This window comes from Musca autumnalis, unplaced genomic scaffold (genome assembly GCF_047663935.1).
Source record: "Musca autumnalis isolate F117 unplaced genomic scaffold, ASM4766393v1 scaffold_100, whole genome shotgun sequence".
NCBI lineage: Eukaryota > Metazoa > Arthropoda > Insecta > Diptera > Muscidae > Musca > Musca autumnalis.
Genome location: NW_027411646.1, coordinates 307203 through 331508, shown reverse-complemented (window position 1 = coordinate 331508; position 24306 = coordinate 307203). Strand labels below are relative to the sequence as shown.

The window sequence follows — 24306 nt, the reverse complement described above, 5'->3', positions numbered from 1 at the left end:
AAAAAATGCTCGGGATTTCAATCAGAAAACCTAATGTTTCGTAAATCAGCCAGTTGCTCACTGCATTGTTATTCCATAAGATATATTAATTTTGATAAGTGAATCTTAGCAGAAAAAAACATTTAATCTATGATTTTATCTCCAAAACGTTCTCGATCTATCCATAAAAGTATTTTAACTTCAATAAGTGGTAAACCTTTATGCAAGAGTGTAAATTCTTTCCTTGTTGATATCAGTGTTGTGCTTATATTTTATTCTTCGCTAGCTGCAGCCAGACTTAGTGGTCAAACAGTTATGTATGGATGCTAGTGGTGTATGTATGTATGTATATGGTAATGTACCTGACATACGTACTGCTGCTAACATTTTTGCATTACGTGTTCCACTGGGCCCTGTTATGGGCTTAGCGTAGACCGATGATAATTTATGTTATTATTAAATCCAGTTGCTTTACAGAATTTGTGCAGCCTGGCATTGCGGCCGAATCAAAAACAAATTCCTTCAATACCGCGCTCTTAACTGTTATCAGCACATCTGCTGCCCATAGCGCCCACCGAAAGATCTTTCGTCGTTGGAGCTCTGCATAGTTGGCATGTTATACGTGAGTACTACATTTCTCTCATTATATTGTTTGGTTACATTTTTGTTTCGGCATCAATACTGCAGCTATTCTAAAGCAATAGAATATAATAGAGTGGGTAATACCCCTTACGATATCTTGTTAAATTAAAATTTTTGTATGTTTAATTTTCTCTTCCTTTTGATTTAGCATAAGGTTAATGATAATTAATTAGGCTAGTATAACTCTAATTTTTGTTTAGCCTTTAAGGAAAATGGGATTACCTACCCTAGAATTACTGAATATAATAACATGAATATGAAGTATTTAATAAATGATTCAAAAATGAATTTGGTCTGAATTTAAAACGTATCTGTTTGATTTCCTGACTAACTAAGTAGTTAGGTCACTGTTGTAGTGGGGTCATTTGTAAAGTTCTAGCTACAGGTAATGTTACTATGACCAGGATGGGTGGGCATATTGGGCGTAATACCATCTTAGCGTCCAACTAAAGTAAATTAACCGACCGTAGACCACCTCATCTTTCTCCTTCCTCTACATTTGCAGCACGTATAACTAAAGTAAACTTATTGTAGCACATGAGAAGTTAGTTAATCATCGAACCTACCCCTCCGACGAGCTAGTAGGCCGGTACCAGATACGTGCGCTAACTATTTATCCTGACACCACCTCCATATCATACGTTATATGCTACAAATCTCTAATGTTTTTAATGCATCGGGAAACTGATTATGTTATCCGTTCAAAAATTGCAGAGTTTTGACCAGGAAGAAATGATTCTGAACCAATGTGAGCGGTTCTTTCTTGTTCAAACTTAAGTAGATAGTTGATCTTCAGTGAAATAGCATCGGCAACAACCAATTGATTAATTATACTGACAAGGAGAACTTTTATAAACTGTCATACTTACCAGAACTCATACTAATAGCCATAAATTCATTATAACACGCATGATTTGTATTCGTCATTTAGGCGCTCTACAAATGATCGGTTCAAGGAAAGGGACACCTTCCTTATTTGATATCTAATGATTTGTGCTATCATTTCTGTGTTATGGACGAACATACATATATCTTTTCAAAAGTTTACCCTGGTCAATATGTATACTGCATATGACCGCCAATGATTATTTCAATTCATTGCAAACGGAAAAACAAATTCAATATACCCTCCATACTATGGTGGAATGTATAACAATTGTGATCTTCAAACGAGGTAGTCTCATGTTGACTAAAGAGACATATTTAAATTCTCGTTATTTCGGTGGATTTTTAGATGAATAAATTAGAATTGTATCAGCAATAAGCAGTGTTGTGGTTCTGAGACATGATCTATTGCTATCTAAACAAAATGTCAGAGAAATCGAATTAAACGTATTAATCGAAAAGGTAGCCTGATACGTGAAGCCAGTGCAGTAGGGTTATAACTTTTTTGAAAATATAACAAATACTACTACATAACCGTGTGTGCGAACGACTAAAGCCCATGGTCAACGAAATAATTGGACATACCAATGTGGCTTTAGACCTGGCAAGTCCACCATTGACCAGATATTTACCCTGCGGCAAATCCTGGAGGAGACCCAAGAGATGCAGATCGACACCTACCACCTTTTTGTCGATTATAAAGCAGCCTTCGACAGCCAGCTACGTTCAAAGGTATTGCAAGCCATGTCTGAATTTGGTATCGCCGCAAAGCTCATTCGTCTTTGTAAAATGACTCTAACTGACACAAGATCTTCAGTTAAAATAGGAAAGAACCTCTCCGAAGAGTTTTGTACCAAAACATCCTGCTAGAAAAGGTTATACGAGAGGCAAACGTCAAAAGAAGTGGCACAATCTACACCAATAGCCACATGTTACTTGCTTATGCTGATGATATAGACAACATGGGACGATCAGTAAAAGAAGTAACCGGTACCATTATGAAGGTCGAAGGAAAATCTCCTAAAGTGGATCTGGCGGTAAACGGCGAGAAGACCAAGTTGATGGTGTCGTCGCGCAATGCGTCCATTGAGATCGGACCAACTGTTCCAAATTTTGGACCGAATCGGTTAATAAGTTCGAGAGTTATCGTGTGCCGCAGCTACTAGACACATTTTTTTTAAGAGTTTTCTTGCAACTTTCAGGCTATTTTCTCAGGAAATATGTTTTGGCCCTGATGAAACTAGAACCGTTGTATGGGGAGCAGTGAATACAAGTTGCTACAACAGAAATCAAAGCGATTCGAGAGCAGTTCCTAAACTGAACTTTTTCGACATTTTGTGTAGGAGGTACCCGAAGTAGTGGACCGATTGAGTCCATATTCGAACATGATCTATATCTGGTACATATATTAGGATGTGTAAAGTATGGACCAAATCGGTCACTCCTTTCAAGAGTTGTCGTGCGTACAATTTTTCCGAACCGGACCGATATGGCTTATCTTCAAACTTAAACTAAGTTTGAACAAAATATTACGAAGGCCAAATTTTGGACCGAATCGCAGATCCGTTCGAGAGTTATCTTGCGCTCCAAACAATACACGCGGGGGATTTTTTGCGCCTCAGGAAGTATGGACTTGCCCCCAATGAAACTTGTACTGTCGTATTGGGGCAGTAAATAAAAGTTGCTACAACAAAAATTAAAGCGAGTCGAGAGCTGGTCCTACACTGAACTTATCCGAATCTTTGTGTGGGAGGTACCTGAAGGAGTGTACTGATTGAGTCCATATTGGAAGCTCATCGTAGACAAAATTGGTAGACATTTCACGATGTGTAAATTATGTACCAAATCGGTTACCCCCTTCAAGAGTTATCGTGCGGACAAATTTTACAAACATTTTCGAACTTTTGTGGGGAGGCACCGGAAGGAGTGGACCGATACAACCCACCTTCGAACTTTAACTAAGACTGGACAAAATATTACGAAATTGTGGACCGAATCGGTTGAGCCGTTCGAGGGTTATCGTGCACTCAGCCAGGGTTATCGTGCAAAGACAGACGGACGGAAATGACTAAATCAACTCCAAATTGTCTGAAGCGGGTTTCTTCTAAACATACTTGGGGTCTAAAACCATTATTTCGATAAGGGACATTTTTTCCGTATGAAAGTGTATATACACTCGTTAGCATAAATGCTGAGGGTGTAAGAAATTATCCAAATCGATCCAGACGTTCTCTGCTAATGCAATTACCCACGAACGACATTTGATTTTTATTTATAAAGATAAAGCGTTTTTAAATATACCGCGCCTGCTTTCGAAATAGAAAAATGCGTGCTATTTTCACCGGGGACCATCCCCGTTCACTCTCTGAAAATTTAAGGAAAATCGGTTCAGTAGGTTTTTAGATATAATACATTTTTAAAAATGTGGGCCTTTGCGTTCCGAACAAATACGTAAGGTCGGAGACACAACCACCATTGTCTCGAAAATTAACTTTATTTTTTTCCTATTTTTACTGGGGGTCATCCCTGTTCATTTCCTGGAAAATTCAGAAAAATCGGTTCGGTAGTTTTTTAGATATAATATATTTAAAAAGGTGGGTGTGGTAAAACCTTTGGGTCCCGAACTAGTACGTTAGTTTGGACAACCACCATTGTCTAGCAAATTAAGTTTCAACCCGATACATTCGGTTATATTGCAAATATAGGTTTTTTTTAAGATGGTATAGGCGAGGTACCCCGCTCCCACCGAAATGCAACAAAATATTCAGCAATTACCAGCGACCGACATTTCATTTGTATACCCTACATCATAATGTGGAAAGGGAATTATAAGTTTGTTTTCCGAAAATTCAACATGTGGTATATCATAATTCATATATCGACGAGATAAAGCGGGTTTTGGATGTGTGTCCACGTGTCCGTCCGTTCAAAAAAAAATGTTAATCAAACTCCAGGCCGCAATTATGGATCGATCGGTACGAAATTTTGATGGAGGTCGGCTTCAGACCAGAATAGATCCGTATTGTTATTAATGATGATTGCAGAATATTTAGTGGGTGAAATGGACCAATAAAAAAATTTTTTATCGTTTTTGTTGCGGCTATGTGGGTTGCAATAATATTCTGAACGGAGAGAAATTTTAGGTAGAGTTTGGGTTTACCGCAAAAAACAAACATGGAATTTAACATGACGAAGAGATAATATTTAGCGGGTTAAATTAACTAATACTTTTGTGTTAAAATTTGATAAAATTTTACAGTAATGACTACATCTTTATTCCTGGAAATATGTTAAAACTACGTAAATTATATTTAGAAGAGGAACTCTTGACGTTTCCATTGACGTCAATTATGTTGATATACATCTTAATGCAAATTTTTAATATTTTGAAGAAATATGTATGTACTCGTATGAAATATTTATACCTTCAGCATTTGTACTAACGAGGGTATATACACTTTCATACGGGCAAAATGTGCCTCATGGAAATAATGGTTTTAGACCCCAAGTATGTTTGGACGAAATCCGTTTCAGACAATTTTTAGACTATTTAGCGATGTCCGTCCGTCTGTATGGCTGGTGCGCACGTACCTCCCCCACAAAAGTTCGATAACTCTCGAAAGAACTTACCGATTTTGTCTATACTTTGCAAGTTCTAATATGGACTATATTGGTCCACTACATCGGGTAACCCCACACAAAATTTCGGAAAAGTGAATTTTAAGACCGCCTATCGAATCGCTTTGATTTTTGTTGTAAGAACTTGTATTCGTTGACCCCATTACGAAGGTACTAGCTTTTTTCAGGGGCAAGTCCATACTTCCTGAGAAAATGGCCCGAAAGCTGTAAAACCCTTGTCTAGTGTATGGAGCGCATGACAATTCTCGAATGGATATATCGATTTGGTCCAAAATTTGGCAGTCGTTATATTTTGCACTAAATTAAAACAAGCTCTACGATGGGCCATATCTGTTCCCTCCTTTTGGTACCTCCCCCACAAAAGTTCAAAAATGTTCGCTTAAATGGTGCGCAAGATAACTGTAGAAAGCAGTAACCGATTTGATCAATACTTTCCACCTAGTAATATTTCCGCGAGACATAGATCCGGTTAGAATATGTCAACACCTTTAAGTACCTCAAACACAAAATTTCGGAAATGTGCAGTTTAGGTTTAGTTTAGTTTTTATTACAACTTGCTTCGCTCAAAGCCTCGACTACGACGGTACATTTTTTTAGTGGCAAGTCTGTACTTCTTGAGAAAACGACCCGAAATCTGTAAAAACCCTACGACCAGCAAGTGTTGTGGCTGGTGCTCGTCCTCACTTTGCATATCGATTTAATATCTATATTTCTTCTAATATTAGATTAAATTCGAAGGTGGTGCGTATAGGTCCACTCCTTTCGATACCTCCCCCACAAAAGTTCGAAAATATTCTCTAAATTGATACGCGCGATATCTCATAAACGGAGCAACCGATTTGGTCCAAACCTTGGATCTCGAAATATTTTGTAAAAATTTAGTTTATGTTCAAAAGTGGGCTCTATCGGTTCACTCCTTGGTGTAGAACCCACAGAAATGTTCAATATTTTTGTGCAGTTAAGGGTCTGTTCGAGGATCCTTTGCAAATTGTTACCGAAGGTACTCCTAGTAGCCCTGTTTACAGCGATATTATGTTTTACGCAGGCAAGTACATGTTTCCTGCTAAATGGCCCAACAGCTCTAAATTATATGGCGACCAACTGAAATGACAGGTGGTTGTGATATCTATCGAGAGGAATGATTCCTAAAATAAGACCCACATCCAAAATGAACTATGGACCTCCTTTAGGTACCACCCTCGCAAAATGTTGTTGAGCTTTAATCTAAATTCATATTTTGGTCGATTCACAAGCCCAAAATGTTGAAATAATTTTTTTGAAAAAAAAAGAAATGTTCAACATTTTTGTGCAGTTAAGGGTCTGTTCGAGGATCCTTTGAAAATTGTTACAGAAGGTACTACTAGTGGCCCTGTTTACAGCGATATAATTTTTTTCGCAGGCAAGTACATGTTTCCTGATATAATTGCCCAACAGCTCTAAATTATATGTTGACCAACTGAAATAACAGGTGAGCGCGATATCTATCGAGAGGAATGATTCCCAAAATAAGACCCACATCCAAAATGAACTATGGACCTCCTTTAGGTACCACCCCCGCAAAATGTTTCAGCTTTAATCTAAATTCATATTATGGTATTCACACGCCCAAAATTTTGAAATAATTTCTTTGAAAAAAAGTGTTTCAATTCACAGAGGCTGAGGACATATCTCTGTCTGCAAAGCTGACTGATACATTTTTACTTGTTTATTTAGTTTTCCATTATTAAATATTCCAGAAGAGTATTATCAGTATAGTACCACGTCTTCCTGTATCCCACATAAAAGCGTACCTCTTGATTTTTGATATTTTGAAGGTTTTAGGCACAATATCATACCGAGATATCGGAAATTTGGTATTTAGTCTTCTTTCCGCCCTAAATTTTTCGGTACAGATCGACGTTGGTACCTCCCGAATTTCGGTATTTTGAATGTTAGCCAAATTGTTTTACCGAAATTGCTGAAATTTGGTATTTAGTCTTCTTCATAAACGAAATTAAACAAATTGTTCCATATTACTATAACACAACTCGTGGTGGGGGGGTATAAAAAGTTCGGCCCGGCCAAAATTAACACTTCATTACTTGTGTTCTTTTTAAATCTTTTAATTTTGTGTGTCTTTGATGGAAAGCAACTATCGTAATGCCCTCTTGATTCTCCTCTTGCTTCATGTCGTCATAAGTTTACATCATTCCGGGGTACTTTTCTGGACTATACTAATGATTAAATTCCTCTTTTCAAACCATGTAGCCATGCATTACATGTCGAAAAAGTATGTCATATGCGTTACATAGGTCATCTCTTCTGGTGTGCTTGAGAGAAAATATCCTTCGTAAAATCTATTGACCTATATTCTACAGAGTTTCTTTCAACCTTTAACTACTTGTTTTTTAATGATATAAGCCAGTAATCAGTCTAATTGAATTAAGCTTATCACCTACATACCGCCGATAATCGATTACTGATATACATACTTCATGTGCACATCTTGCTACTAAAAGTTAAAAGAATGTATTTAGTTGATTGTGAAGCTCTAAGAAGTCAACATGAAGGGTGCTACGTTTGCGTTGGTTTTATCATTAGCCATATTCGGTGTGGTTTATACATTTCCAACTAACGACAAAGTATCCTATAAAGGATACAAAGTCTTTAAAGTGAGAATTGAGAATGAAATTCAACGCAATTTCATGAGTGACTTCATACAAACTAATAAGGCCGGGGTAAGATGGAAAAACATGTCAACTAAGATTATCAACTAAAACTTATTATGTACGATTTCTTAGATTTCCATATGGCACGAGGATTTAACTAAAATGGATATTTTAGTTGATCCTCAGACACAGTTGTATCTCAAGAATGCCACTCTGACTAGAGGCATAAAGCTCGACGAAATGATTTCCGATTTACAAAGGTAATTTTACGTTGATTTCTTTTAATATTTTTAACTTTGACAAGTGCGTTAATTATAAGTCGATACATGCCAAAAGTTTTCCATACTCGAAATAACGGGTTAACGGGTTAGATAAACGTTTTAAAGTATAGGCAATTCCAAACATTAACAAGTAATAGCGATGTTAAGTCCGACCGGACCGAACTTGTTATACATTCCACCACGAGTTGTATTATAGTAAATTGAAACAATTAGTTCCCTTTTGTTTATTAAACTACTAAGCTCTCCCACCAAGCTAACTGAAGAACATCGCCTTCTTTTAAAGAAAGACTTCATACCACTGAGGCTTCGATGTTTTCTATCCGTTCAGAATCCGAAATACCATGTACAATAGGGTTATGACTTTTTTGAAACCTCGTATTCCTGAATCATATTTTTATGAGTTTTTACTAAGATTGGATAAAATCTTAATTATGAGGTAATTCGATATAAAAAATCTCACGTACAGTCATTTAAAAAATTGTCTATGCGAGTTTTTTAACAAACTTTTGATGTCAGTATAAGCAGATATATATAATGGCATAACCTTTTATTTCTCATTAAATTTCTTGAGAAAACAACCCGAAAGGTGTAAAGAACCCCTATGGCACCATATGTAGAGGCTGGAGAGCATGAACTGATCAACCAAATTGGTTAAAAATTTGGCCTTCGTCATATTTTGTCTAAACTTAGTTTCAGTTCAAAGGTGGGCAATACCTGTCGGCAACTTCCGGTACTTCCCCACAATATTACAAAAATGTCACTAAAATGGTATGCACGATATCTCTTGAACGAGGCAACTAATTTTGTCCAAACTTTGGATCTTCTAATATATTGTCTAAATTTAGTTTAACTTATATCGGTCATATCGGTCCTCTTTTCACGTGTACCTTCCAAACAAAAGATCAGCGTTTATGTCTAAGTGCCGTTAAGGGTCTGTTCGAAGATCCTTGGAAATGTTTTCCGTGGACAAGTCCATACTTCCTGGCATACTGGTCCAAAAATTATACGATGACCCACTGAAATTACTAGTGGGATCGATATCTATAAAAAAGAAATGACTTCCAAAATAAGATCCACATCCATATTGGTCTATGTCGGTCCATTCCTTCAAGTAACTCCTCGGTAACACTTTTGAACTTTTTTTTATTGTCCGAGTCGCAAGAAAATTGGGGAAGATAATATTTTTGGCCAAGGGACGCACGCTATTTATTTTGGTAAAAATCGAGTCAGATTTGGATATAGCCCCCATATACATCTTCGCCCGATTTAAGGCATTTGGTGTACGAAACACGCTATATATGTTCGATTTCATTTAAATTTGGAATGTACGACGGTATTTAGTCTAGAAATAAGTGTGCTAAATTATATATAAATCGGTCCAATTTGGCTATAGCTCCCATATATATTCTCGGCCGATTTTAGGTATTTGATGTACGAAACGCACTACACAGAAAAAAAATTCATTCAATATATGAATAGTGTTCAAAAAAATTTTCCAATGTTCAGATTTTTGCATTTTATGAACCTAGTTCATAAAGCAATAAATACCGGTTTTTTTTGAATGAATCATAAACATGTAATATATGTATTCTATTTTGCAAAATATGAACAAATTCATTCATTTCAAAATAATCTTCCTTAAAGCAAAAAAAGTTGCTTATATTCCAAAACTCTTTTTATTTTTTTTCTATACAAAATTTTGTTTTTTTATCTTGAAACTATTTTTTTATTTTATTTTCAAATTAGTTGTTTTTTATTTAATTTTGTTTATAATTCCTGTTCTTTAAATGGTTCTCTTCTAATTGATTTTCCTAATTAATTACGTATCTCGTAAATCAGAACAACACAGAAAAAAAATTCATTCAATATATGAATAGTGTTCAAAAAAATTTTCCAATGTTCAGATTTTTGTATTTTATGAACCTAGTTCATAAAGCAATAAATACCGGTTTCTTTTTTGAATGAATCATGAACATGTAATATATGTATTCTATTTTGCAAAATATGAACAAATTCATTTATTTCAAAATAATCTTCTTTAAAGAAAAAAAAAATTGCTTATATTCCAAAATTCTTTTTATATTTTTCAAAAATTTATTTTTTCTATACAAATTTTTGTTTTTTTATTTTATTTTGAAATTATTTTTTTATTTTATTTTCAAATTAGTTGTTTTTTATTTAATTTTGTAATTCCTGTTCTTTTAAAGGGTTCTCTTCTAATTGATTTTCCTAATTAATATTGTATCTTGTAAATCAGAACAATGTGAACCATACGTACATACGTACTGAGTCCATCAGCACTAGCTTGAATTTATAGATGTTGCATTTATATTAAAGTAATTCAAAATTCAATTCAAAAATTAATGCTATTGATATGGTGAGTGTCTTCCGAAAACAAACGAAATCTATGGTGGTTAGTTAGTGTGGTAGCGGTGAGTAGTGGTGGTTGTTTAGGCTGTTGTGCTTTGTTGACACGCAGTCAATGTGCGTGTAGATACGATGGAGGGGAGGAAAGACAAAAACAATAGAAGCAAATCCACCATATCTTTGTAGGCAAAGCACAAAAACCGGTTTTGCCAAAAAATAGTGGTTAACGTAGGAGAAACTATGAAATTTATTTTTGTATTTTAGAAAAGCATTCATACTTTTGCAAAAATAGTATTGTGTGCATGAGTAAACAAATTTGTCCATTCACTTTAAAAGAGGTACGTTCAAATTATGGACAACAAAATTGGACAAAATTATGAACGGAATTAGTAAAGAAAACCATACTTTTGTTTTTTCTGTGAATGTGAACCATACGTACATATGTTCACATTGAGTCCATCAGCACTAGCTTGAATTTTTAGATGTTGCATTTATATTAAAGTAATTCAAAAATTGTATTTGCGAATTAATGCTATTGATATGGTGAGTGTCTTCCGACAACAAACGAAATCTATGGGGGTTAGTTAGTGTGGTAGTGGTGGGTGAGTAGTGGTGGTTGTTTAGGCTGTTGTGCTTTGTTGACACGGAGTCAATGTGCGTGTAGTTACGATGGGGGGGAGGAAAGACAAAAACAATAGAAGCAAATCCACCACATCTTTGTAGGCAAAGCACATAAACCGGTTTTGCCAGAAAATAGTGGTTAGGAGAAACTATGCAATTTATTTTTATACCCTCCACCATAGTATGGAGGGTATATTAAGTTTGTTTTTCCGTTTGTAACGCATTGAAATACTCATTTGCGACCCTATAAAGTATATATATTCTTGATCAGGGTCAAGTTCGATGATGGGCTATATCGGTCCACGTTTTGGTATAGCCCCCATATAACGGTACCCCCGATTTGCGGTATTTTGACGTTTTTAGCTACATTTTCAGACCGATTTGGCTATAATTTGACATTTAGGGTTCTTACGTATCAACAAACATATATAACAAAACTTGTGGACATAGGTCCAAGTTTTGGTATAGCCCCCATATAACGGTACCCCCCGATTTGCGGTATTTTGACGTTTTTAGCTACATTTTTAGACCGATTTAGCTATAATTTGACATTTAGGGTTCTTAAGTGTTAATAAACTTATAAATTAGAAGATGTGGACATAGGTTCACGTTTTGGTATAGCCCCCATATAACGGTACCCCCGATTTGCGGTATTTTGACGTTTTTAGCTACATTTTCAGACCGATGTAGCTATAATTTGACATTTGGGGTTCTTAAAAGTCAATAAACTTATATAACAAAAGTTGTGGACATAGGTCCACGTATTGGTATAGCCCCCATATAACGGTACGCCCCGATTTACGGTATTTTGACGGGTTTAGCTACATTTTCAGATCGATTTAGCTATAATTTGACATTTTAAGTTCTTAAATGTCAATAAACTTATGTGACAAAACTTGTGGACATAGGTCCACGTTTTGGTATAGCCCCCATATAACGGTACCACCCGATTTACGGTATTTTGACGTTTTTATCTACATTTTCAGACCGATTTAGCTATCAATTGACATTTAGGGTTCTTAAATGTCAATAAACTTATATAACTAGTGGACATAGGTCCATGTTTTGGAATAGCCCCCATATAACGTTACCGCCCGATTTCAGGTATTTTGAGAATTTTACAAACATGTTTTAACCGAATTATCTGTAATTTGAACATTTGACATTTGAAATTCTTAGTGGTCACCACAATTTTTAACAGAACTAACTGTAATTTGACATTTGAAGGTTGTAGTGGTCACCACACATCTGCATCAACAATTTTCAACATAGCCCCAATATAACGATACTTCCCTATTTTCGGTACTTTGAGGATTTTACTTAAAATGTTTAACCGAACGTAGGTCCATGTTTTTGTATAGCCCCAAAACAAACCTCCCGATTTTCCGTACCTTAGCTTTATTTTTTGGACGAACTTTCTGTAATTTGAAATTTAAAAGTCAACAAAAATTCTGTAACAAAAATTGTTCATTTAAGTTCATATTTTCGTATAGCCCAGATACCTCCGAACTAGCTGTTAATGACATTTGATGTTCCCACGTTATGTACCGATTTTCGATATTTTGAGGATTCTAGCTAAATTTTTTAACCGAATTAGGAGTTATTTGACATTAAAGGCTCCCATCAAAAACTGTCAACATAGGCCCATGTTTTATTATAACCCCTATATAACAGTACCTCCCAATTTCTAGCCCACCAAAAATTGTCAACAGTTAGATATAGGCACCATAAAAAAGGGCCTCCCGAATGAAGCATTCTATGTACATTATCTGACAGTTTAACGTACTCACTTAAAGTTGGGGACAGGAATGAATATTTTATGGTGGAGGGTATGAAAAGTTCGGCCCGGCCGAACTTAATGCTTTTTTACTTGTTGTATTTTAGAAAAGCATTCATACTTTTGCAAAAATAGTATTGTGTGCATGAGTAAAAAAATTTGTCCATTCACTTTAAAAGAGGTACGTTCAAATTATGGACAACAAAAATTATGATTCCGTTCAAAAAAATGCATACTTTTGTTTTTTCTGTGTATATACATATGCCCGATTTCAATAAAATTTGGAATGTTTGTCGGGATTTGGCCTAGAAATAAAAGTGCCAAATTATATCGAAATCGGTTCAGATTTGGATATAGCTCTCATATATATTTTCGGCAGATTTGAGGTATTTGATGCACGAAACACCCTACATTTGTCCGATTTCAATGAAATTTGGAATGTGTGGCGGTGGTTAGGCTAGAAATAACTGTGCCAAATCATATCGAGATCGGTTCAAATTTGGATATAGCTCCCATATATATTTTCGACCGTTTTGATGCACGAAACACTATATATGTATATCTCCAATTTTGATGAAATTTGGACTATGTGACAGAATTTGGTCTACAAATAAATGTGAAAAATTATATCGAAATCTGTAGTGGGATTCTGTAACTCATTTTTGCTGTTATCGATAATTGTCGGTAAAATTAAAATGCTTATAATTTCGATAATTATCGAAATTTTTCGGTAAGTGAACGATGAATAAAAAGTAGTCGCTAGCCTCTACCGACACAAACAGTGATACCAACTTTTCTTTATGTTTTTAGTCATAATTTTGCGATTTAATTTTACCGATTTTTGTCGGTAACAGCAAAAATGAGTTACAGAATCCCACTACTGTTCTGCTTTGGATTTAGCTTTTACATATTCACAGTGGTTTAGGGTATTAACTGTTTTATCTAAATTTTCTGGGATAATCAGACCAAAGTAGCTATAATTTGGCATTTAGGGATCCTAGTGTTGAAAAATGTCTCCAACTAAAATGTTGGACATAAGATAAAATATTGTTTTATACCCTGGAACCTATCTCCGAACTTTACATGGGTTTCCATAGAAAATTTTAGTCCACGTTGCGTCGTTTCACTTTGAGTCGTGTTTTTTGGAATGTATCAACGACGCAAAGCGAGATCTTGGTGTATTGATGATTTTCTTCGTGGGGCTTTTCTACCCATTGAACATCCGAAATATCAAGTAACAGTCGCTACAGTGACATCGAGCGGTATCGTTGGACCTTTCAATCTGAGAACCCGCAATACCTCTTCTACAGGGGCTATGTTGAAATGTGTATCTATATCCACAATTATATGTAGGTATTTTTTTTATTCCCATATCGAATACTAAATACCAAATTTCAGTCAGTAGTCCCTAAGAAGATCAAATACTAAATTTCAGCCATTTCGGTGAGAAAATGAGACCGAAACCTTCAAAATACCGAATATCGGGAGGTACCGTTCTATGGGAGCTGTAAAAAATGGGGAGCTATACTGACAAATTTCTGGGGGAAAGTTCTGCGGCCCCAAAGAAGACCAAACACTATATAGTATTCTATTGGGGCTACATCAAAACGTTGACCTATACTGACAAATTTGTGGAGGAAAGTTTTGTAGCCCCAATGATGAATAAATGTCAAATTTCAGCCATTTCAGTGAGATATTGTAGCTAAAACCTTCGAAATACCGAAAATCGGGAGGTAACGTTCTATGGAGGCTATATCAAAACGTGGCCTCATATGGCCATTTTCAATACCAAACATCCTTAGAGTAATATAAACTTCTGTACTAAATTATAAAGCACCATCTTAAATATTGCGAGCTGTATCTTGGTTTCAATAGACGGGCGGATGGACGGATAAACAGACCTACATGTTTACATCGACTTAAATTTGTACTGATCAATAATATGTTCGAGGGTTGCACGATAACGTTGTGAAATTTGGTTCAAAATAGTTTTATTACTTTCCTAAGTAGTCTCCAGCATTATTTAATACACCTTTTCATGCGCTCCAACCAATTGTTGGATCAATTTTTTCACTTCGATTGAGACATCTCCAATATATGGTTTTGAACGCTTCAACAGCATCTTCTGGCGAGGAAAATCGTTGACCACGTTTATTTTCCTGATGTGCGGCAATCAAATGAAGTCATCGCGTGCCAAGTCAGGGATCTACATCAATTCCACGGTTTTCCGGTCAAAAAGCCCTGGTTTGAATCGATGTGTGAAAGCTCGCATTGTCATGGTGCACAATGATTCGTCCTTTGTGTTCGTTTTTCATATTTCTCACGGGACTTCCGGCAAACAAGTTGTAGTGTACCACTCAGAATTAACTGTCTAACGTTACTTAAGCCGTATAGTCGCCACATGATCAGTTTTGCCGAAGAAACAGGCGACCATTTGCTTCGAAGTGTTTCTTCCATGAACAACTTTCGTAGAATTTGGCTCGCCTTCGGAGACCAACACGGTGCTGCTTTGTTTCTAGCTCATACGCATAGATCCAAGATTCGTTGTCTGTGACGATGTTATAAACTTCGTTTGAAGCACCGCGTTCGTATTTATTTACAATTTGTTTGCACCGATCGACAAGAACCTTTTTGTGGAGAAAAAACAATTTTGCGGCCAGGTGTTCATACTATATCAAATGTTAGTTATTGGAAGAAATGACCAAGAAAGCCTCTATTTCACGGTTCATAACATGGCGATCTTAAATTTATCCTGCACACCGTCCATTTTCGAACGACCCTCACGACCTTAGCTCTTTAGCGATTGTCGGCCACGATTGTATTCATTAAACCAGTGTTTTGTAGAGCTATAGGATGGTTCTTTAACGACATACAAATATTCAATTTGATCGATGCACTCTTGCCTTGATTTTCCACGTCAAAAGTTTTGAAAAATGATAGGACAAAAATGTTCACAAGTAAATTAAATTTTTTTTGCAAATGATTTTTTCATGTCAAACTTTCCAATTAAAATGCCAAATGGCGCCTGGCAACCACACAATGTTGTCTAGGCCAGAACGTTATGGTGCAGCCCTCGTATACCTTATAAGGGCTACGACGAATACTTGAGGTGTCACAAACGGAATGACCAATTTAATTATGTCTCCCACAAACACTGTGCAACTCGAAAAATATTAACCCTATTCTGATACCGCAGCGTGATAGAAGACCAAAAAATAGAAGACACGTGTCTCGCCGTTTTTCCCTATCTCATCAACTTTCGCGGTTGTAGGGCTCCAAAGGTGTGAGGCTTTGATGCAAAAAGGGGTAATTTTTCAAGACTATTTCTTCCAAACCTTTAGGAATTTTGAATTTATCTCAGAGGCAAAGTTGTAGATCTTGTCTTAAGGAACAAAATAATCCATCAAACTTCATATATATAATCCATCAAACTTCATATGCAAGGTCAAAATCGCCAAGGTCAAGTTTCTTTTAAAAATTTTCTCGGGTTTTGGTCTGCAGCTATCACACCGATCAAATTTGAAGCAAACAACCAACTAAAAAAATGTACATCAGATCCCAATAAACATCTGTCTAGAACATACGATCTTTGTATAGACGGTTCTTAAAGGTCAAAATAACAAAGCAAATGGGATTTTTATCTTGTTTTTTTCTGGTTCTGGTCCACAGATACTAAACCGTTCAATATTCAAGAAAACAACAACCATGCGAAATGTCTTTGAATAGTTCTTAAAGGTGAAAATAGCAAAAACTTTTAAAAATATTAAATTTTTACACTTTTTTCTCCAATTCTGGTCCAAAGATTCCCAACCGCCCAAAAATTAAGGATACCGTCAACTACAAAAATTTACCTAAGATTTCAGTAAACAACTTTCTAGAACATATGAAGATTCTAGGAACGATTCTTCAAGCTCAAAATTAGATTATTTTAGATCATTCTTTCCTGTTCAGGTCCGCAAATACCAAACCTTTCAAATTTACTTGAGTTTTTAACAGTTTGTTATTCCAAAACCTGAGCAGGGGGAATGTAAAAATAATTTTGGGCCTGTTTATGTATGTCGATAAGAAAACAAATGCGGAAGAAAAACTACCGAATTTGAGTGTGTATTTCGAATTTGTTTTTTGTTTTGAAGCAAAAGCAATTGAAATAATTTTTCAAAAACTAAAGTTTGGGTGTCTTTCATGCGCACACATTTTCGTTTCGAAATACATAAACTGGGGGTAATTTATTATTGTAAAATAATTCCAGCTTAATCTCGGGTTCTGTTGTTTTTAATTTTTTAAAACAACAAGTTGTATTTAAAGTGGGATGTAGTTAAAATTGATTTAATTTCGGTTTACATATGCGGCTACGAGATTTTTTAAATGTTTCTGATGAATTCGCATTTAAACAAATTCATCGGTTACGTTCATTCTTGAGCTTTGTAGTGGGATTCTGTAACTCATTTTAGCTGTTACCGGCAAAAATCGGTAAAATTAATTAATCGCAAAATTATGACTAAAAACATAAAGAAAAGTTGGCATCACTGTTTGTGTCAGTAAAGGCTAGCGACTACTTTTTATTCATCGTTAACTTACCGAAAAAATTCGTTAATTATCGAAATTATAAGCATTTTAATTTTACCGACAATTATCGATAACAGCGTTTTGCAATTGCACTACTTGTGATGCTTAATATTGTTCTTGAATTTCAGACCTGAGAGTCATTCATAGAATTCTCATATATTCTAGAAAGTTGTTTACTGAAATCTTAGGTACACTTTTGTAGTTGACGGTATCCCTAATTTTTGGGCGGTTGGGTATCTTTGGACCAGATTTGGAGAAAAAAGTGTAAAAAATTAATATTTTTAAAAGTTGTTTGCTATTTTCACCTTTAAGAATTATTCAAAGACATTTCGCATGTTCCACAAAGTTGTTCATTGATGTCTTTGCTATATTATTGCAGTTGGTTGTTTTCTTGAATATTGAACGGTTTAGTATCTGTGGACCAGAACCAGAAAAAAAAAACAGGATAAAAATCCCATTTGCTTCGTTATTTTGACCTTTAAGAACCGTCTATACAGAAATCGTATGTTTTAGAAAGATGTTTATTGGGATCTGAGGTACATTTCTGTAGTTGGTCGTTTGTTTCAAATTTGATCGGTTTGATAGCTGCAGACCAAAACCCGAGAAAATTTTTAAAAGAAATTTAACCTTGGCGATTTTGACCTTGCATATGAAGTTTGATGGATTATATGTGTTCACAATTTTTGTTCCTTAAGACAAGATCTACAACTTTGCCTCTGAGATAAATTCAAAATTCCTAAAGGTTTGGAAGAAATAGTCTTGAAAAATTACCCCTTTTTGCATCAAAGCCTCAAACCTTTGGAGGCCTACAACCGCGAAAGTTGATGAGATAGGGAAAAACGGCGAGACACGTGTCTTCTTATTTTTGATATTCTATCACGCTGTGGTGTCAGAATATGGTTAATAAACCATGACACAAAAAATTACACACAGTGAAACATACAAATTTTCCCACGGCTCACAAAAGCTTAAAATATATCTTTGACAAATTATCTACAATGCAAATTTTATAATTTATTTGTTGCAGTTTAATTGACGAAGAACAAGCATATGATGGCGATTATTCTGATGAATTCAGTTGGACTCGTTATTATGAACTTGAAGATATTTATAAATTTCTTGATGAAATTCTAGCAAAATACCCCACTGTTACCGAATCCTTTACAATTGCCCAATCCTATGAAGGACGCGCTGTTAGAGGAATTAAAATTTCTCTAAAAGAAGGCAATCCTGGTATTTATATTGAATCAAATATTCATGCACGTGAATGGATTACATCGGCAACGGCTACGTGGTTCATTAATGAATTGTTGACATCATCGGATGCTGAGGTTCGCAATTTGGTCGAAAATTATGATTGGTATATTGTACCGGTTTTGAATGTTGATGGTTTCGTTCACTCGCACACTAAGGTAAAGGACACTTCAAATCATTTACATTGGAAATGAAACTACAGTAAAAAAATGTCCCTTTGTATTGTAGGATCGCTTGTGGCGTAAGACCCGCCAACCCGTTTCACACTCTTCATGTATTGGCACCGATGGCAATCGTAACTTTGACACATATTGGATGGTAAATGGTGCCTCATCGGATCCATGTGCCCAGGATTATGCTGGACCTAATCCTAATTCTGAACCTGAAATTGAAGGAGAATCCGAATTTTTACTTGCGAATAAGAATAAGCTCAACATCCTCTTAGCCTTCCACAGTTATTCGCAAATGTTGCTGTATCCATATGGTCATACCACAGAAGAACCACCAAACAATGAAGATCTATTAAAGGTAGCCGATGCCTATGCTCAAGCTGTGGCCAAATTGCCTTATGAAACTGTATACACTTACGGTACATCGGCTGGTGCAATGTGTAAGTATTTAGAGAACTTGTGGAGAATATTAAAATTGACTAATTCTAACAAAATCAGCAGCTATTAGGCATTCCTAGGGGTTAGAAAACTTTCAGTTGGGCTTTTCGGGTCTTTGGGAAGCATGCTCTTCTAGCAAATTTCGGTACCCATTTAACTTGCATAAAACAATTTAACTATCAAAGGGTATATCGTCACCATAAATGCCAAAAGAAAAAACATTTTACAGGAGAAGCAAAAAACGTTATAAAATGAAAAACTGTTTTATGGAATATTAATCTAATGAAGGCGAGTATATGGGATATTATCAATCATATAACAATGGGAGTAAGTATTGAAACCAAAATAGGGGAAACGCTTGGTTTTGGGATCCGTCATTACAACAAAATCTACAATTATACCCATTTTCCGAAATGACTTTTATTTAATAGGATCTTAATTTTTAAGCGTTAAAGCTTGAAATTTTGCAAGAGCATGTATTTTAGTCTTATGTATAAGATTCAATCAAAAAACTAATTTTGAATTTCTTGGAGATACGACATTTATTATTTACGCATTATTTATTTAGGGATTTATAGTGACGATATACTATTAAGCCATAAGCCTGAGGATATAAAAATTAGTCCCTGTTTTGAAGTATTTAGCTTAACTTTCTAACTGAAGTAGCTGTAAATTGGCATTAGGGATTCACATTGGTCAACAACTTTTCGGCAATAAAAATTTGGACATTGGTTTCCGTTTTGGTAATGCCTGAAATAACGGTACCTTCTTACTTACTTACTTAGCTGGCCAATTACAGAACATTTGTTCCATAGGCCGAACTAAGAAAAAATCTCCAATTCTCTCTATTTGTTGCTTCGCTCTCTGGAATACCGAGCCTTTTCATCTCTTCATCCACTTCTTTGCGCCACCTATTCCTTGGCCTGCCAATTCTGTGTGCACCGCCAAGCGGCCAGTATTTATACGCCCCTTTAGCGGGTTGATCATCGCTCATTCTTATGATATGGCCTAGCCAACGCAATCGTTGCATCTCGATACGTTTAGCTATATTGATGTCGTTGTATAGCAGATACAGCTCGTGGTTCATGCGACGTCGATATTCACCGTCAACGCAGATTGTTCCGCAGATTGGTCTTTCGAAGAATTTTTCTCTTAAACACACCAAGCACTGCCATGTCTGCTTGCGCAAGCACACAGGCTTGGGGACCATACATCAGCACGGGTAGTATCAGTGTTTTGTAAAGCGTTATTCTTGTTTGATGAGATGTAGCATTGTTTTTAAACTGCTTACTTAAACCAAAGTAGCATCTGTTGGCCAATACAATTTTTCTTTTTGTTTCACAACTGATGTCGTTTGTTGTGTGGAGGTGCCGAGGTAGACGCAGTCTTTTACTACCTCAAAAGTATAGGAACCAACTTCCACAGTTGGTCCGAGCTCAATGGACGCATTGCACGTCGACACCATCGACTTGATCTTCTCACTGTTTACCGCCAGACCCACTTTAGCAGATTCTCCTTCGACCTTCATAGAGGTATCAGTTACTTCTTTTACTGATCGTCCCATGATGTCTATATCATCAGCATAGGCAAGTAACATGTGGCTATTGGGGTAGATTGTGCCACTTCTTTTGACGTTTGCCTCTCGTATAACCTTTTCCAGCAGGATGTTGAAGAGATCACACGAAAGGCTGTCTCCTTGTCTGAAACCTTTTTTTGGTAAAAAAAAACTCTTCGGAGAGGTTCTTTCCTATTTTAACTGATGACCTCGTGTCAGTTAAAGTAATTTTCCAAAGCCGGATGAGCTTTGCGGGAATACCATATTCAGGCATGGCTTGGAATACCTCTGAACGCAGCGGGCTGTCGAAGGCTGCTTTATAATCGACAAAAAGGTGGTAGATGTCGATCTGCATCTCTTGGGTCTTCTCCAGGATTTTCCGCAGGGTAAATATCTGGTCAATGGTGGACTTGCCAGGTCTAAAGCCACATTACTATGGCCCAATTATCTCGTTGACCATAGGCTTTAGACGTTCGCACAATATCCCAGTCACGATCTTGTAGGCAATAGGGAGTGGACTTATGCCCATATAGTTAGAGCATACAGTATTATCTCCTTTCTAGTGGACGGGACACAGGATATTCAGGTTCAATCGTCGGGTACTCGTTCTTCCTGCCAGATGGTGCTAAATAGCTGATGAATACACCTTATCAGCGTGTCGCCTCCCGTTTTGAACATCTCGGCTGGTAAGCCATCGGCTCCTGCTGCCTTATTATTCTTCAGCCGATTTATTGCTGTCTTTACCTCATCTTGGCTGGGCGGTATACATTCAATACCATCTTCTGGGATTGGATCTGTGGTATCTTCGTCGTCTTCTCTGCTATTGGATACCAACAGTTTTGAAAAATGTTCTTTCCATATCCTGAGCACACTCTCAGTATCAGTTACCAAATTATCTTGATGGTCTCTACAGGAGGATGTGCCTGTACCAAAGCCACCAGTTTGATGCTTGACTCTTTGGTAGAATTTTGGGACTTCATTCTGGTTCTTGTACATCTCGATTTTTTCACACTCCCGCTTTTCCATGTCTCTCTTTTTCGTGCGGAAAAGACGTTTCTCCTCTCTTCTTTTCTACCGATATCTCTCTCGTGCGCTTCGCGTTGCAGCTGATTGTAGAGTAGCCCTATATGCCGCATTTTTCTCTTCAGTAGCAGCACGACACTCCTGGTCATACCATGGGTTCCTTGGTGGAGGTCTCTGTAATGAAAGTATGGATTTTGCGGCTGTGTGCAATGAGTGGGCAATACGTTTTTAACGTTCTTATGGGTGAACGCGCGGCACATTTTAGTTCACTACCTTTAACGGGTGTTAAAGGCAGCTACCCCAGGTGGTTAAAGCCGGTCAGGAACGTTCCTTGGTATCTTTCATCTCCTACGTCACTTTCCAGTAAAACATAATTTGGGGGTGAAAGGTATAGTTTCCAATTTTTAATTGATTTTTGTTTGATCCACAAAAACAATCCTATTAAGAACTGTAAATATAGGTCTGTCTGTTGAAATCAAGATACGATATCGGTCCAAGTTTTGATATAGCCCCCATAGAACAGTACCTCCCGATTTTAAAGGTTTTAGGTATTTTGAAGGTGTGATAATAAAGCTATCACACCGAAATGTCTCATTGGAGGCCTACAACTTTCCACCTAAAATATTGCGATATAGATCCAGCCTTCATATAGTCCCCATATTTCCCGATTTTCAGTATATTGAAGGTTGTGGACTCAATATCAATAACACCTTCATCCTGAAATTTGTCGGTATAGGTCCCCGTCTTCATATAATCCACATAAAGCGGTAATTCCTGATTTTCGGTATTTTGGTTGTGGCTCCAATATCCCACCAAAATGGCTGAAATGTTGTATTAAGTCTTCGTTAGAGGTAAAAAAAAACTTGCCAACTGAAATGTGTAACTTTAGGTCCACGTCTTCATATAGCCCTCATAGAACGGTAACTCCCGATTTTCGGTATTTTAAACAGGGTGGCCTCAATATCACAACGAAATGGCTGAAATTTGGTATTTGGTCTTTGTTTGGGGTGTAAAACTGTCCTGTTTGGTATACTATTACATCTAGGATGTTTGGTATTGAAAATGGGTTATAGCGGTCCACATTTTGATATAGCCTCCATAGAGCGGTACCTCCCAATTTTCGGTATTTTTGGTTTGGCCTCATTTTCACGCCCAAATGACTGAAAATTGGTCATAAGTCTTCTTTGGAGCCACACAATTTTTATCATGAAAATTTTCAGTACAGCAACTGGATTCTTGTTCTATGAAAATTTTCATAGAAACAGAATTGAGCCCCAGATCCAGGTTTTGATACAGCCTCCATCACCTGATTGTCGGTATTTTGAAGGTTTTAGCCACACGTCTTTTAACCTAATTGACTGACATTTGGTATGTAGTCTTCGATATGGGAATACAACATTCCTACATAGAATTGTGGGTACAGATGCAAGATTTAATATAGTCCTCATATAAGAGGTACACCCTACTTTCGACATTTTTTGAGCATTTTTATTGTTGTGAGCATTTTTGCTTACTTTTCATACAAGAATAGCAGTAATTAGTTATTTAAGGTTCCAAGGCGTTTTTCGGAAACTTTTTCTGGCGTCATATGTCCACATTTTAAAATCACCCCCATATTACGGTACTTCACGATTTTAGCTACTTTGAGGATTTAGCTACATTTTACTAACAAAATACCTCTAATTTGCAATTTCTAGTAGTTAAAAAACTTATCCACCGTAACTGTAGATATACCTAGGTAAACATATAACGGTTTCTCCCGACCGATGCAGCTGTAATTTCGTACTGCTGGTTCTCAGCCATGACTGTAACATGGTATTTTGAATGGGTGGAAAACACCAATGTCTCATTCGAATTAAACCTTGTTTAAAAGAAAGTGAAATTATTCATTTAGCATATTCCATTTTTTCCTAGGAATAAGCCTTGACGTGACAGAAGAACCTAGTACTTTTCATTTTACTTCAATATAATTCGAGGTGGATGGTGTACAAATTTCGATCCGGACGAACTAAATGCAATTCTTATTTGTTCTTATTATTATTTCTCAAAATATTTTGTTTTCTTCACTTGCAGATTATGCGCCTGGTTCGACACTCGATTTTGCCTACAATGAAGCTGATATTAAGATAACATATACCATTGAAATGCGTGATACGGGCCGTCATGGATTTGTTTTGCCTGCTACACACATTATTCCTAATTGTAAGGAAACCATGGCCGGTATGGTGGCACTTGTCAAGGAAGCCCAAAATTTGGGTTATATGACACCAAAATATTTGTAATCATACATTGTTTTACTTGTTATTGTTGTTTTCACATCATATCACCAATAAAACAATATTATTATACATTTTTTATGACAAATCGTATGTGGTATGTCGTATCTATTGGCAATTTTATGATCGGAAAGATTAGATGGAAAATAATAGTTATAGATAACTTTAGCTTTACTATAAATGCT

At 36.3% G+C, this 24306-nt stretch overlaps 1 protein-coding gene across 1 annotated transcript; it reads left to right on the top strand.

The window, feature by feature from the left end:
- Positions 1–7612: 7612 nt before the first annotated feature.
- On the top strand, positions 7613–24199 carry LOC141391786 (zinc carboxypeptidase-like). Its single transcript, XM_073964481.1, has 5 exons — positions 7613–7862; positions 7926–8053; positions 18433–18817; positions 18888–19269; positions 23919–24199. The coding sequence occupies exons 1-5, from the start codon at positions 7689–7691 to the stop codon at positions 24125–24127; spliced, it is 1278 nt and encodes a 425-aa protein (XP_073820582.1). The 5' UTR covers positions 7613–7688; the 3' UTR covers positions 24128–24199.
- Positions 24200–24306: the final 107 nt, after the last annotated feature.

Bases quoted from the DNA above. Each gene is read 5' to 3' on its own strand.
- LOC141391786 (XM_073964481.1), top strand. From the start codon at position 7,689: ATGAAGGGTGCTACGTTTGCGTTGGTTTTATCATTAGCCATATTCGGT. The intron at 7,863-7,925 runs GTAAGATGGAAA...ACGATTTCTTAG, and splicing joins TACAAACTAATAAGGCCGGG to ATTTCCATATGGCACGAGGA. The intron at 18,818-18,887 runs GTAAAGGACACT...TTTGTATTGTAG, and splicing joins TCGTTCACTCGCACACTAAG to GATCGCTTGTGGCGTAAGAC.